General features: G+C 45.0%; 1 protein-coding gene across 1 annotated transcript in view; it reads right to left on the reverse strand.

Moving 5' to 3' along the window:
- Nucleotides 1–9,789: 9,789 nt before the first annotated feature.
- The window catches only part of LOC121048203 (cholesterol 7-desaturase nvd-like), a 106,428-nt gene continuing 99,603 nt past the window's right edge, over nucleotides 9,790–16,614 (reverse strand). The window contains exons 4-5 of the mRNA XM_042292766.1: nucleotides 13,281–13,876; nucleotides 9,790–9,954 (exon numbers count right to left, since the gene is read on the reverse strand). Of these exons, the coding sequence (XP_042148700.1) occupies nucleotides 9,790–9,954; nucleotides 13,281–13,876 (761 nt within the window). The remainder of the gene's footprint in view (nucleotides 9,955–13,280; nucleotides 13,877–16,614) is intronic.

Consider the following 16,614-nt stretch of genomic DNA (forward strand, 5'->3'; position numbering starts at 1 on the left):
AAGATAAACGGGATCGGGACCAACGGCTGGCTGCAATTCCTGTAGAACATATACGGGTACCTCGGAAAGCGGACGTTACCTGATTTATATGCTCCTTGCATTTTGTGGAAAGTGATTACATTGAGCTCGCAGGTGTCAAAACGGAAATCCCATACCATTTAATTCAGCGAAGTATCGTCCACAACATTAGTTTGTTATTTTTTGTTTGCTTCTTCAGTGATGATTGTAAAAATATATATATATGTATATGTAAACAACGGAAAATGTTTGAAAAAAAAAAAAAAAAAAAAGCGCGTGTGAACCGGACGTCTTTCCGACTGAGCTACTGGGGATTCGCTTCTCTTGTGGTTCTCTTTCCTTAGTAATAATTCAGCCGGTAAACTGTAAGTTGGAAAGTTTGCTGTCGATTTTTCTCTAGCAAAAGCGCTCCCGGGTCGAAGTCGGGAAGCACCACGCTTTGGGGGCATTCGCACCTAGTAAAGAAATCGTACGCGTGCATATTGAACTCGAAGTAGACACGTCGTGCTTGACGTTTGCGGGAGCGATGTCTTCAGCCACGAGAAGGGAGCGACGGCTCGGCGACGTCTTCGTGCAAATCGGCTTGGTGGCCGGGCGTGTCGTACGGGATGAATACCAATTCTTTTGATCAGTCCCAAATTTCTCTTTTAACGGTAGACAGAATTCGCCGGTACCGCGAACGACAGTTCTGAAATAGAGGTCCCACGCCCGTCGTCCGCTGCCATCGCCGGCCCCGCGAGTCCCACGATACGCGAAACGACGAACGCACAGAATGCTTCCGGTTGTCTGTGGAATTTTTTTTTTCAGTCAACGTATTTACAGCTTTTTAGAAGCCACAAAAAATGGGTTTCATATTTTTTTCTATTTTTAATATTGAGTGTGTGCCTTCAGTGACCCACGACTTCGATTAAATTTGGTGGTCGCATCGATACCTTAGAAAATGGCCCGTGACCGCGAAAAAGAGAGTGAGCGAGACTCGAACCGGCCAGTTCTTGATCGGCGGTTTTCGGGCGGAAAGAAACCGAATTTCGAGCCGCAAATTCTGTTCTGGGTAGTTGAGCTCTCATATGTCACGTACAACTAAAAACCTCAGCGAGCATAAATACCCTGTCAGTGTCCCTTTAAGCGTGCGTTGCATCATGGAAAACGTCCCATAATGCAACGCACGGCTCTAACTCGTGACCCGCGCGTGGCATTATGGGACGTTCCCCATATTGACGTCACACGTGCCGTCACGAGTGACGTCACGAGGGTCCCGCGCGTTGCATCATGGGCCGTTTCCCACAATACCATCAGACTTGACGTCACGGGGGACGTCACCGTCACTCGTGAAGGTCACGACCTTCAGTTCACGAGGCGTCCACCAGTGACGTCGCCAGGGTCACGAGGAGGGAGGCAGGGAGGGGAAGGACGAGGGGGAGAAGGAGGGGAGGAGAATGACTGGATGAGGCAGGATGACGCAGGAGGTGGGGGTTGGAGGGGGAGGAGGGGGAGGAGGAGAAGGAGAGGAGGAGGGATGAAGAGGAGGGGAGGGGGACGAGGAGGAGGAGGGGAGCAGAGGAGGAGGTTGAGGGCGGAGTGAAAGGAGGAGGAGGGGCATACCCTCCTCTCCGTACCCTCCCCTCCTCCTTCTCAAGATCTGCGCTCAGCATTCGGCATTACAGGGTGTTGTAAACGTCTTTCATTTTTACATCAAGTGTGTATTTTTTTTTTCACCTCCGTTTACACGCTGTTTTGCTCGGGACGGGCAAAACAGCGTGTACAAAGGGTACTTTCTCTTCTCACCTTTTAGCGGGACCGTAATTAAAGAAAGAACATGAAAGTTGCTTTAGGGTGTTTTTAGCCTGGGCATAGATCGGGGCCACAGTGGAAGAAACACATTTGGGTACGCCTCTCGTCGCTCTTCTTGCGGGGAGCAAGCGAACAGACCGTGTTCGGAGCTAGCCTTGAAACGTGAATAGTTAGCTTTGTGCCGCCGAGGAGGGCGCTGTGGTATGGGGTCCCTCCTCGGCGGCCACGGTGTCGGCGGCGTAGCGTGCTTGCCTTTTTCGCGGTGTAGTGGTAATGTACGAACAGTGGCTGTCCTCGTGTTTTGCTTCGGTGCTGTGTCGATAACAGGTGCCACCATCGTACACGAAGGTGAGCCTCAGCCCGAAGAAGCCACGCTATAAGGATGGGAAATAAGTGCTTCGTTCCCAATTGCAATTTGGGGTGCCGGAACTGTGCAGAGCGACTACCTTTGTTTAAAGCTCCATCAGATGATTCTCGCCTGGAGCAGTGGTGGAAGAAACACGGTTTGGGAGGGACCTCATATTTGGGTGCCACCTACCCCGTGTGAGTGAAGCCTGGAGCACGATGGAAGAAACACGGTTTTGAAGGGACCCCATACTTGGGCGCCATCTATCCCCGTGCGAGTAAAGCGCGCTCGGTGCCCGAACATAATGTGGCCGCCACGTCGGACGAAGAGTCATCGCTTAAATGTGTTTCTTCCACCGTGGCCGGGGCCCCTGAAGGCCGCTAGAAAACCGGCGAAATCGGTTGATTAGCTAGCTAATTATAGTGTGTGACTAAATGAGAACGGCAGGTGTGCCTGTCGAACATCGGTCACCCAGCAGACGCTCCATTCTATCCCACGTGCCTTGAATTCGCCCGTGCACTCGGTGTGCACGAGACGCCAAAACATTGTCGATGGTAAGAATCTTATGCTGCGGGCGAAAACACTAAAGCTCCTTCCCGCCGTTCTCACCTTCTAAAAGACCATAGCTTTCTTCTTCTTCTTTTTTTGGTACACGATTTTTGGGGATCAGGGCAAAAGACAGGTACACTATGCCTGACGACTACCAGTCACCCAAACAAAGCGAACAGTGGTTGGTAAGAATAACCTTAAAAAGTGTTTGGAAATAGCTACCGGAATTCTGGAAGCTGTCTAAAATAGTTACACCATCAAAGGGGCGGTGCAACGATTTTCGGACTTCGGCCAAAGATTTCTGGAAGTTGCCCCCTGACACTTCTGAAGTAGAGAACAGAAAACCGATTTCGCCTGCGTGTCCTAGTTTTTGCGTAAAAAAAAGATAAAGATTGGTATTTCGGGCACCCCTCAACTCACTCCCAGTCTTCAGGGTCACACCTGGTCGCACTCCCAGTGACGTCATTCGGAGTGCCGTGTAGCTTCCCGTGTGCTATCTCGGAGGACGCTTCCCCTCCCTCTCTCTGCGTACATTAGCGGGCGCTATGCTGCAGCTTAGAGCCGAGCGAGGTCACGTAATCTTTCCGCGGTAGTTCCTTCGGCTGCCACTTGGGGCTGCAGGTGAGGGAAAAAGCTCGACTTTTGCTTTGCGATTATGCAGCGGAATCGCGACATTTTTAATGAAAGAAGTGTTTTCTCTATCCTCTGGGACACGATAAACAACGTAAAAATGACGAGATGCAAATTCTTTTAATCATAAAATCGTTGCACCGCCCCTTTAACACCTGGCAAATCACCACTAAGTCTGGATTCCTTGCGACCTGTGAGTATAACCAGTTGCGTCGGAAAGCTGCTCGAGAAGATCTTACATCACCGCTTACAGTGGTGGTTGGAAACTAGTAAAGCGTTTCCCGAAGCGATGACAGGATTTCGTCCACGAAGATATACAATAGATAGCGTCTAAACCTCACCACCTGTGTAGAGTGTGAATGAGGTAACGGAAACATAACATTGGCAGTATTCCTAGATATTCCTCAAGCATTCGATACGGTTAGTCACGCTTATGTTCTTGAAGCACTTGTGCTTCTTGGTGTACATGGACGCATGCCTCGCTGGATACGTAAGTTTCTTGGATGCAGGAACATCGTAGTGTGTACAAATGATGGAGACATTATGCATCATAAACTGCGCCATGGAGTACCCCAAGGTAGCGTGTGGAGCCCTACTCTTTTCAATGTCGTAATGGCGCAGTTACTTCAGAAACTCCAGCCACCTTTGCGAACATCTATACATGCTGACAATATTTATATCTGGATCTTTGGTTTGTCCCCAGATATTTTAATGAATCTGTTACAGATGGCCTTATACACGACAAACAATTTTTAATAGAATGAGGAATGGAGCTGTCTACAACAAAATCTGCGTGTATGCCATCTTGCTTCCAGGTTTTGAATTTAATATAAATGGAGCCTCGCTATTCAGCGAGTTCAATATGTTACAACTTTCTTGGTGTACTACTAGATCAATCCCTGGCTTGGTCCAAACAGTAGAGATGCTGGGGGGGGGGGGGGGGGGGAGGAGGTGGATTTAAAGTGTAATTAATGTTTTTTTGGTATATCGGGGGTGCGAAATGTGGAGCCTCAATAGATTCAATGCTCTCATTCCCCACGCCGCTAGTGCGCCAAGCGATTGCCTATTCTACACCTATGTTACATGGGCTATTTAACACATCAGAGTCTCGCTTTACCTATATGCTTGCAAGAAGTCTGAGAGTTTACTTAAATCCAGTGCGCTTGTACTTGCTACAGCCAAAGTGCCGCCCATAACTATCCTAGGAATCCAGAAAGTGTGTCGCAATCTTTTTAGGCTTTGTGCGCGGCCCCTTTTAATTGAAATTTTTTCTCGCAAGTACACAGGCTTTCTTCGAACGTTAAAGTTTGTGCCCCTGTGAATCTCCGAATAAACCCACTGGGTTCAGCACATTCGTAAGCAACCATGAACGCTACCATTACTAGGCATCAACATGAACATTCCAGTGATAAAAACAAAAGCATCGGTAAATGCACACGTTGCAATGACATTGACTCCTTCACAACTACAGCAAAAATAATACTACAACATCCACGTGTATACCCACGGATCAACCAAGGATTAAGGATGAACATCAGCATTTGTGGTCCCCGTTTCAACCACTGATCATCCTTTCGGTTGTCATACCATACTTCTTCAAGCATTGCAGAATTATATGCTTTACTCGCGGCTGTAATGTACATCAAAAATTGCTCGAGAGCGAATTTATGTTCAATATGTACCGACTCAAAGACAGCACTAGAATCTAAAAAAACCTGAACACTCGCAACGAAAATATGCCCCTTGTGTATCGAATCCAGACTTGCACGTAACGCATTACAAGTAATGGATTACTTGTAATCGATTACATTTTGCAGCAATTTTGTAACGCTTCAATTACTTTCTGTAAGGAGTAACGATCCTTGTAATTGAATTACTTTCTGCTGTAATCGATTACAAAATTACCCATTACAATTCTTCTCAATTTTTCTTTTTTTGGAAGGGGGCGGCGAGAGGTTAGATGTGCTGGGGTCACTCAGCACTAAACAACGGTTAATTTGTTTTAAACCATTAAACACGGGATTTACTTAGGAAACAAAGCATATGCTTCGTTTCCTGGGTAAATTTTTTTTGTACGCCGGAGACTACGTTTGGGTATGTAAAATGACGTTATCCAGCCTCCTGTGAGAAAACTATTTGAGCAGAGCGGTTTTCATTTTTTTTATTTTTTATTTTTTCCACTAGGGGGATTGGGTGTGTTGGCGGCACTCACTCAGCTCTAAACAAAAACAGTCAAGGCTTTCTTCTTTTTTGGAACAACTGAGCGCGAGATTTTAAGGATTATGCTAGAGTAATAAAAAGAAAAGTTGAATGAAAAGTAACGTGGGAAGTAATCGATTACTTTAGAGAAATTTTTCGGTTACTTATTTGAGGCTGTAGTTGTAATTCTAGTCGGTTACTTTTTTCAGTGAAGTAATTGCAATTGCAATCGGTTACTTTTTTCAGTAACGTGTACAAGTCTTAGCGAATCTAAAAAGTGAAAGCCGCTTACAACTCCCTGTAACGCCGAATTAGAGCGCAGCTCTTGAGGAGGAGGGAAGGGCAATGGGGGGGGGGGTTAAACTAACCAGGGGGGTCACGTGACCTTGAGGGGTCACGGGACCTTGGGGTTCACGTGACCCCCAATGCCGATGATGTCATCACTGACGTCACTGATGACGTCATCAGTGACGATGACGATGCGGGTACCGATGACGTCATTAGTGACGTCACTGATGACTTCACCAGTGATGATGGCGATGACGATGCGAATGTCGGTGACGTCATCAGTGACGTCGCTGATGACGTCATCAGTGATGATGATGATGACGATGCGAATGCCGGTGACGACATCAGTGACGTCACTGATGACGTCATCAGTGATGATGACGATGACGATGCGGATGTCGGTAACGTCATCAGTGATGATGACGATGACGATGCGGATGCCGGTGACGTCATCAGTGATGATGACGATGACGATGTGGATGCCGGTGACGTCATCAGTGATGATGACGATGACGATGTGGATGCCGGTGACAACATCAGTGACGTCACTGATGACGTCATCAGTGATGATGACGATGTGGATGCCGGTGACGTCATCAGTGATGATGACGATGTGGATGCCGGTGACGTCATCAGTGATGACGTCATCAGTGATGATGACGATGACGATGTGGATGCCGGTGACGTCATCAGTGACGATGACGTCATCGGGGGTCACGCGACATCGGCGGGGGTCACGTGACCTCGGGGGTGACGTGACCTCGTGGGGTCATGTGACTTCTCGAGGGGTCACGTGACCTCAGGGGAGTCACGTGACTTCGGGGGGTCACGTGACCTCGGGGGTCACGTGCCCCCCACGAGGTCACGTGACCCCGGTGGGGGGCTCGCGCGGTGCATTATGGGACATTTCCCATGATGCACCGCGCGGTTACGCCGACGGCGACGCCGCTCAAGCCGGAAACGGGCCCCTAAGAGCTGCGCTCTAAAACAACTCGGGAAAGCTATATGATTCGGACATGGGATACACCAAGCTTCAATGGGTTCCAGGACATAACAATGTTTCAGGAAACACCTAAGCTGACCAACTGCAACCTACAATGTCCACCCCACATGTTTTAAAAAAAGCGATGCTAAGCGATACATTTATTATCTGCGAAACAAAATGTTCCCCGACAAGTGGCTGAAGAAAGAGCATGTCGGAACACAGTCTACTCCGCCAATTTGGTCCATAACTTGGGTGCCCAGTCCATACTTACTTGAGTAGACCTATTGAGACATTAATTCATCGCCTACGACTGAATGTCGCGTACACCGAAAGCGTCCTTTGCCGAATTCAACAGATGGAAACACCGAGCTGCACTTGTGCCTATTTTGTGAAAAACGTTCAGCACATTATAATGGACTGCCCAAGATACGACCAGTGTCGAACTCGATTACGTCTAGGGCTAAGCATACTCGACTATCACTCTTTTTCTTTGGCCAAAGTTTGAAATCCTTGGCCGAACTTAAAAAAATCAGACGAGTGCATCAACTTCACTAAATGATTTTATAAATGACAAAAATAGTCGCCAGATATTAGGCATTATTCGAAGTTCAAAATAAGCACTACGTGCCCTTCAAAGACAACAGCTTTTATGTTGTATATTATTACTGTGTTAGAGTAATCTATTGCACATATGTCCATCTGCATTTATTGCGTAACCGCCTCTCTGAGTGAAAGCTTTTTTCTTTTGCATCTCAACTGAGAGTATTATTCATGATGTACAGTATTTATAGTTGGCAGGGATGGGCAAAATACATGCAAATACGTATCGAAATACAAATACAAAATACTTCGTCAAAAATGTATTTAATTACAAAATCTAATTACATTTACAAAAAAGTATTTAAATACAAGATACAAATACAACCAAATGTATTTGATCTCCTCCAAATACTTTTCCTAATACATTCCTCAAAATCTGCGTGAGCGACTTCAGGGCACCTGCAAAGGGTTTCTGGGTATCTCATTATAATTTTGCTTTGCACACTCGGGAGTTAGTTTGCGCGGCTCTAGTAACGTAATAGAAATATAATCACAAAAAAAATGTGATCAGCTTGGACGTAATAGGTGAAAAAAGCACAGAGCGTCAAGCAGCTTTTTTTGTCGATTACATTTTGGTACAGACCAACAAAGAACCGAGACGACCAAGGCGCGCAGCACTAGCTAGAGAATTTTTTATTGTTGCAACTCGCACCAGTTACAAAAATTTGGACGACCCGCGCATTTAGAATGTTCCAGGCAAAAATATGAAGGGAAATCAGGCTGGAAAGCTCACAAGTAGTCACAGGCACTTATTTAGCCAGTCTGCCTGTGAACATCGATTCCGTCACTATTCTTGCCCTGGACTAGCACCGTAAACGCAGTCACCAAACGCTTGTGCTTGATTGAGAGACACTGCATTCGGTGCAGGACATAGTTTTCTTCCTGCTCTTGACAGTGACAATAAATTTGAGGGATGTATTTTCGCCCCCGAAATTGTATTTAATTACAATTGTATTTGAAATACCCACGTTTAAGTATTTAAATACACAGGTCAAATACATTACCCAATTTGTAATTAAATACAAATGTAAAATACACAAAGTATTTGAAATACGTATTTCAAATACTTGAAATACTGCCCATCCCTGATAGTTGGAGATCATATATCATTCATACTGTACGTACATTACTTGATTTGAAGCAGTCGGTCCCAGAATATGGTTTTGAACTCTTCAGCTCATCAAATAAACATTGAATTGAATTAAATTTGGAAAGAGAAGCACTGGGATACGGGGGAAAAGGACGAAAATACATATATTGAAATACATTTATAAAAAGGTATAGCAATATGTGTCAGAAATAAATTAGACACATATAAAAGTATTTGAAAATATATATAATGGAACATGTTTTGCAGAAATACGGGTAGTAAAATATGTATATATGTATATATGTATTTTATTCTAGATGTTCTTCGTAAGATTGGTTGGGTACACCCGCTGGCGTGTACAAAGAAATAAAAGACACGATCTACATTAATTGTGAACACTTTCTTATCAAAGAAACGAGTACTCACTGTAGAATTCCAACGCTCACATTTTTGCGCCAAAATAAATACATGTGTGTTTGAAAAAATGTAACGACACACAAACTGTATCGTGATACAGAAACATATACACAAAATGTGTTTCTAAAATAGAATCGCTATAAAAACTGTATCTTGATACAGAAACATATTCACAAAATGTGTTTCTAAAATAGAATTGCTATACATTTGTATAGTGATGCTGCCCACCCCTGACCCAAGCACATTGCGTCAGCTAACAGTAAAAGTCAAAAAGCAAGTAATAACATAAATTGGCAGAAAGCAAGAGCACGATAAAATTATTATTATAACATGTACAAAAAAACTGGGCGTCATATGTCTGCAGTGGCTACATGGAAGAAAATCACTAAAAAATACATTGACATTCCTAAACACCCTGCTATGTGGAAATAAATTGGCAAGCCTACCGGAAAAACAGCATACCTTTTCTCAAACTGGATTATGGAACTGGAAATCTAACTGGTTTTCTCGCTAGTAGCCTGAAATCCAGTTAGCAGGCGAATATGTATACTGTTTTTCTTGGTGAGGAAATTAGAGTTATCAGGTCGGACGCGTCAGAGGATATCTTTGGACATGGTCTTTAGATTATAGTGATTTATACGCTGTTTCATTATAGCTAAGCAGTTTTGATTAACCTTTTTTTTTTACCTCCAGTTTTTGGGACATAATGTATTTAGAGATTTGGCGTCCTACCTTGTTATGGTCTAGCCGTGGCGCATTTCGTGTCAAAACAGACATTCAGCAGTTATATGGAGCTCTCAAATGTCAATATTCAGGCTCAGATGCTACCAACACTACGAAGAAACCACCTTTAGCGCGCAAGTGAGGCCTTGGTGTTTACCACTGCAGTGTGCGTTCTCGTACTGTTTGCCAGGTTGGGCTGTTCTCGCTGAGAAACTGAGAAAACCACTTGCGGAATTCACGTATGTTCATGTCGATAGGCTGCAGCGGTGGACGCTCGTTGAGACTTTTGGTGTTCATTATCAAGATGTCTCTTTCAAACTGAAAAGCAGAAAACAATGTTACTCCTCTGTTAGCGATTTTGCGTAGGTAAATATTTCTTGGTAACACGAGCATTTTCTTGCCAGCCGATCACATTTTATGCTTTATTTCACCTCATGATGCAAAGCAGGAAAGACTACAAGCGCGAGCTCCTTGCTCTAGGGCACATATCGGCGGCGCATGCTCTGGTGCAATACGGGCAGCTGCCAACACTATGAGATCGCTCGTCTAGCCTTCGCTGTGGTACAACGTAAGGTGAAACGAAGTATAGTAGTGCAACTTTTTCCTTAACATTTTTGTGAAATATGTTTGTAATATGCATGATGTCCGGTTAACGCCAACGAAGCTCAAGGATGACATTTCTCCCACGCTAATATTAAAGAGTTTGTCCACACCACTGCACCACCACGTCACAAGATGGATCTGGAGCTACGTTTATTTTGCTACAACTATTCTTTCTTCTACATTGTCGAGGCTACCAGAGCTTCCACAGTGATACAACCCCGCGTTCCCGTGAGAGTGCATGGCTCTGTTTTGTGTGCCAAATTCGCGCACGCTGTTGCGATATTGTTGCAAAGGGGGCGTTAATGGAAGACACACCTTAACGAACCTAGTTTAGACAGCGTTCATGTACTGCAGAAGCTATGCTAGCCTCGAAAACATAGCGCAAACGTGTCGACGCCAAGTATAAAGCTTTTTCGTTTACTCTTTTCCCCAGTCACCTGCAAGGCATACCCGGTATGGGCGACAAAAAACAATAAATCATTTCAACCTGTTAACAGTAAAAAAATTAGAGATGAAGAAAAACGTGAATGGGTGACGGTTACGCTTATACTAACTCTATTATATAGGCGTGGCCACTCCAACAAAACATTTTCGCCCACACTGGATGTCACGATATTGAAGAAGGATGAGAGCGTTTTTGTGAACCACATCTTAGATGACGGCGCCCCGTGGACCACATCTTGGATATATACGAAATCTGTAGATATTCTAATCTTAGATAAATTACACTAACCCAGACGCTATGGTATTGAAGTTATTATAAGAATGCGCAACAAAATTATACATTTTATCGGGCACGACACTGAAACCTACTACAATTATACCAGTGCAAATTTATGCAATAGAAAAAAAAAAAAAAGCTTTTAGAGGAAGCCCACTATTCGCAGACAAAAACAACCTAAAAAGCCTTCGCACACACAAAAAAAAATAAAAATAAGGGGCAGTTATATACAGAATGTCTCAAATAACGGGCAAGCTCTTTAAATCGATCAACAAAAATCGGTTCCCTAACCTATCGTGCTATGATTTCGTGCAGCGTTGCCCACTGGTGGTGCATTTTTTCTATAAAATTTGCAAAAGGCAAACTTACATAAGAAAAAGTTAAAAAAAAGGCTTAACTCCTGTTGAAACACAGCAAAGCCACCAATCTTCAAACGATATGGCGCCCTATTGTTTGAAGAACGGCGGCTTCACTTCGTTTCCATTGGAATTAAGACTACTTTTTTTTTTTTTTACTTTTCGCTCAGGTAAGTTCGCTCTTTGCAAATTTTATAGAACTAATGCACAACCTCTGGACAACGCTGCACCAAATCGTAGCGCGATAGGCTAGAAAACCGACTTTTTCCGTCGATTTAAACAGCCCAATCGCTATTTGAGCCACCCGGAAGTATTTCTAGATGTATGAACAGTGTGAACGCCGTTAAACGGCGTTCACACTGCTCATACATCGCGTAAAAGACAGTCTGACAGTCTTTAGCCACTGTCCGAATTCGTGCTTCTTCCTTGCATGACATCGGCCATACAAAAACTGTCTGCAAACATGTTCGAAGCGTACATGAAGTAAACATGCTTTTCACGTGCTGGGAGTGTGTCCGCAGCTAACCCTGTTATCATACCTAGAGCGAACTCCGCGTCTTCTGTGTACGATGTGTGGGTAGTGCGAGTGCAGATTTAGGGTCATGACGTTTTTCCCCGACATCTATAGACGTTTTTCCCCAAAAGAAATAACTTAATACCGTTGCTCGATCGTTTCTTGCTCAAAAAGTAACTAAATGCAGAACTCGAGTTTCACAAAGAAACGCGTTATTTACCTCCAGAGTAGCGGGTTACCTTTCTCGTTACTTTGACGGCAAAATACACAACAACTTTTGTTTCACAATTTTTTTCCTCTTTTTAGTATTCGTTGTACTTCATCACCAACAAGTATTCATCCGTTGTTTCCCCGCTTCCTTGATAATACATCTCCTGCTACGCTGAAGAGTCGTTCTACCGAGGTGCTCAACAGAACGGTACTCTTGTGCTTCAGGGAGAGCTAGTGAATCTCGGATTCCTTTCTCTCTTTTGTTTTTTTCCGTTTCTATCATTCCAAGTTGACAATGAGTTTTGTGCCCTGCCGTGTTGGTAACCTTCGGCGTTTACATTCGGATTGCACACGATTCTAGAAGGTTCAATCTACTGGAAAGCTGTAGAGTGCAACCGACGTGTTCAGCGATAAACGTTGTTATACCGTCATGTTTTTAGTTGTTTTCCGGGTTTCTTATCTGCCATTGTCGTAATAGATGCATATTAAGGTTACAATTAAAACGAGCATGTTTAAACGGCGGTGTTCACGCTACTCCTCAAAGGACTACCGTTACTCGTTACTGGACCTTTAAGGTAACTAAATCCGTTAATCGTTTTTTTTTCTACAAAAAGAACCATATACGTTGCCCGTTAACAAAAAACGTAACTAGGTTGAAGTAACAAGTTACCAGTAATGAGTTATGCACATATCTGCTCAGAATTTATATTGTCTGTGCGGAACGCAACTTCGTCTGCTTCTGGAGCAGGGGTTGAGCAGACGTCAAAACGCCGAGCTCTGATTGGTTGTTATAGAAAGATAGTGGTAGACCTCAATGCTAGTTGCCATGAGGTCTACCCGCTATCCTTCCAGCCGATGAAATGAGAGATCGCCGTGCTTACGTTACTGATACAAGAAGCAGACGACCATGGGCTCTGTATAAACTATAGTCACTGACAGATGAAGAAACTCATGAACATGAATTGTCATGTTCACACTTCTTGCTTTGTGATTTGCGCTCCTGCGTTCTAATCGGCTAATGATACATCCTCATTATTTGGGGAGAGCAAATAAAATGTTCGGGACTCGTTATGTCCTGCATTTTTTCATCGGCGATTATAAGCCAAATTTATCAAATTTAGGTAATCCGATTATAAGGCGCGGGCTTTTCACTTACATTGTAACATTCTACACACAATTATTTGGAACCGATTTTACCGTTTCCAGGGTTATAATTCAAAATAAGCATACTAGATCCTACCTGATAGAGGTGAGCCTTGCTAAGGAAGTACCGGAAGAACCACGAGGCATTCGGTTCAAAGTGCATCCTCTGAATGAGGCGCATTTGTAGGGGCTTCTCGGGAAGTACCGCCATCACCACCCAGGCGGTCCCAAATTTGCTCTGAACATGATCTAGTATCAACGCCGGCCCAATGTTTTGTGTTTTCACCATAGTCCGGAAGACTTGCCTCCGCTTGCCGAGGATCGACACATCGGCATCGAATTCGTTGAAACATCTGTGCGCCTCGACCCTGTTCTTGGCTGTCCAATGGTTCATCGTACAACGCGCCCAAAGGCTCTCTCCACCGCTTCGTAAAAATGTGTCGGCAGAAAGAAGGACGTTTGGCTTGTGCAAGTGCTTCACGTGAGCCGTGTCGAAACCATTTTCGATGATGTCTCGAATGTGGCAGCTGATTCTGTTGTCGAAACGGCAAAACAGCTTCCAGTTGCCGTTGGTGATCTGGGGAATGTCCTCGATGCGCCAGGACGGCTCTTCCCCTTCGGCGTGGTGCCACACAAACAGGAATCCTAGCACTTCGTGTACTTCCCATTTTTTCAGTTTCACAAACTCCGGAACTGCAAGTCGAAAGAATACAACAAACATTGATTCCACAGGAGCTTGAGCTTGCAGATGCACGTGCGGACGTATTGCGGTAATATACAGGATGCCCCCAAAATATTTTAACAGCTTTGATGACTAAAACCTTGGAAACTAAGAGAGATATAAAGTTTGCAACAGCATGTTAAGGAACACCCAATCTTTTGTGTAAGCTACCTGCAAGACCTTCGTGCTCACATAAGCGATGTGATCGCACAGGTTGATGCGGACGTGTTGAGCCGTACCTGGGCGGAAGTGGAGTATCAACGTGATCTCCGGCGTGGACTTTGTTAAATAGTCCACGCCGGAGATCTCTTGGTTTTCAAGCCTTTTAGTCATTAATATTGTAAAGATGACCCCGTAATCTCCACATATCCCACTTGGTTCTCGCAATGTATTTCGGATATTAGCCATAAGTACCTTGTACTATGACCCCCTTCGAAAGTTTGCCCTTTGCTGAGCAATCACTGCAGAATTGCGAACACAAGCGCAACCTTCTTCCGTTAGACTGCGCCTATAGGCTGCCCGAGCCCTCGTGTAGCGGGAGCAAGCATCTGACTTACCCGCTGACGCCAATTTAACGTTCCGCAGTGTCGGACTGCCTCACAAATATTATCGTATTTAATAACTGCCGCGTAACAACCCCCTCCCCCCCCCCCCCCCCCCCCTCCTCCCTGGTTGGCGCGATAGTGAGTGGTGTCGGGCTTACAATGTTATGGTCCTGGGTTAGATTTCCCCTTGGGGACATTCAGAGTTTTGTTGTGTCTACTTAATTTATCCACCTACCAGTCTCCTGCTCATCCGCATTCATTGCGTGTTACAGAACACAGCAGAACTTTGTAAGGAGGCTGTCTAAAGAAATGTTCTGGTATTTAAAAGCGTCGATTCCTTGTTCGTGCCAACAACCTGTCGCTTATTTCACGTAGGATCGGTCATTTTTGTGATAGGAAGGTGTAACGTTGTTCTTTATTTCTAAGTTTTTTTATATACCACGAGCAGTGAAATAAGTACAATGAGCACGGATACGATATCAACGTTTATTTTTAAATGCGATAGCATTTCTTTAGCAATTTATTCGGTGCAACTAAAGTACGAGCGGAGCCAATGAGTTGGTAGTAGTGCTGCGTTCACACTTGCGAATTCGAGGGCCGATCCACGCCGACGGCGAGCAGAGTATAGAGCCGGGTGGCGAAATCTGCTCGTCGCTGGCCGAAAATTCGGACTGGTCCGGGACCCATATCCAGATTTTCCACCTGCGACAAGTAGATTTTGCCACGCGGCTCCAAAATCCGCTCGCCGCCAGCGCGAATCCGCCCGCCGATCCATAAGCGCGAACGCGCCATAAGCAGGCATAAAAGCGCTACGTCATGCCGTTAGCCATCTTTCTTTACGTGTTCAATTATTTGCCAAACCAGTCAAGCCTAATAAAGGCGGGTGACTTGCACTTTTAGCATCCATGCCGTTGTGCGTTCAAGCTTTTGAGTGCGGTCTATACTTCGATTCACCTAAAATCCAGACGGAGTCCGCGCTACGAGCTGATGGGACCAATCACATATCATCAAATGCACATTGTCATGGTGTTCGTCATGTTTTTGTACGTGTTCTATCACCGCTGAACCAATCATAAAGACAGGCGGCTTAGTGACTTGCGCTTTGACGCTACAGGATTGGTTCCTTCATTTCGTACTCGTAGTGTCGGCTGCGTCTGAACCTAAACTGAAACGAAGAGTAGCTTACGGTGTGTTCACACTTGCGGACCTGAGGATGAATATATTCGCTTAGCTTGAGGCGTGCTGGCGAAATCGGCTGACCGCCGCAAGAACATGCGGCCACCAGAGCAACCAGTCCTGGACCAATTTTTCCCGTGCGGAAAACGTTTCCCTGCCGCCTCAGCCATTCGGAAGATAAGGAAAAAATGGTCTCCAGAAATGTCGGAGTAGTCGCCGGAGTTGGCAAAGTTTTCAAGTTGAGCAAATGGCGCCGTCTGGCTGGTATCATTCAGTCGGCCGAAATATGCATCGAGACTAGTGAAATAGTTCACCCCCTTCGTTAAAGGCATGTAAACAATGAAGAAAGTAGCCACAAAGAAGGTCTGCTGACTACAATTGGCGTGAGTCGTACATACGCACGTTGTTAGTGTTGGCTCGTTGTTTTAATTTTACATTATCGTATCGCCGAGAGAATGTTTGGCATTTTCTTAGATATTTTATATCCCACAGCAGTGAAGTATTGACAGTAAGCGGAAATCTTTGAGAGCAGTTTTTCGAACAACGCACCAGCTAGGGGCTACTTTTTTTCTGGTGCATCCACTCATCTCTATGACAATTGCTGGATCGCGTTTGCCCGCTCCGCGAATGCGGCCACTGGCGGCCATCTTTTTGGTAGAGTTATATTACCTCTAGCCAAGGTACAGCTGCTGCAGCCACTATCATTTATTCATGGCAGACAGCCCAAGCAGCACGTTGTGAATGGGCCATCGCTGGCAAGTGTACTATGGCCAACCAGATTTTCGATGGCCCAAGCTTGGCCAAAGTGCTCGGCAATAGAAGTGTTTTCGTCCTCGTCTGGTGACTTGCCATTCACTTTATGCCAGTCGGTGGCCATTCACTTTAGGCCAGTGACTGGCCATTCACCTTTGTCGAGTGGCTGGCCATTCACTTTAGGTCAAAGACTGGCCATTCACCTTTGGCGAGTGACTGGCCATTCACATTTGGCT

Source organism: Ixodes scapularis, unplaced genomic scaffold (assembly GCF_016920785.2).
Source record: "Ixodes scapularis isolate PalLabHiFi unplaced genomic scaffold, ASM1692078v2 PGA_scaffold3__209_contigs__length_174095766, whole genome shotgun sequence".
Classification (NCBI taxonomy): domain Eukaryota; kingdom Metazoa; phylum Arthropoda; class Arachnida; order Ixodida; family Ixodidae; genus Ixodes; species Ixodes scapularis.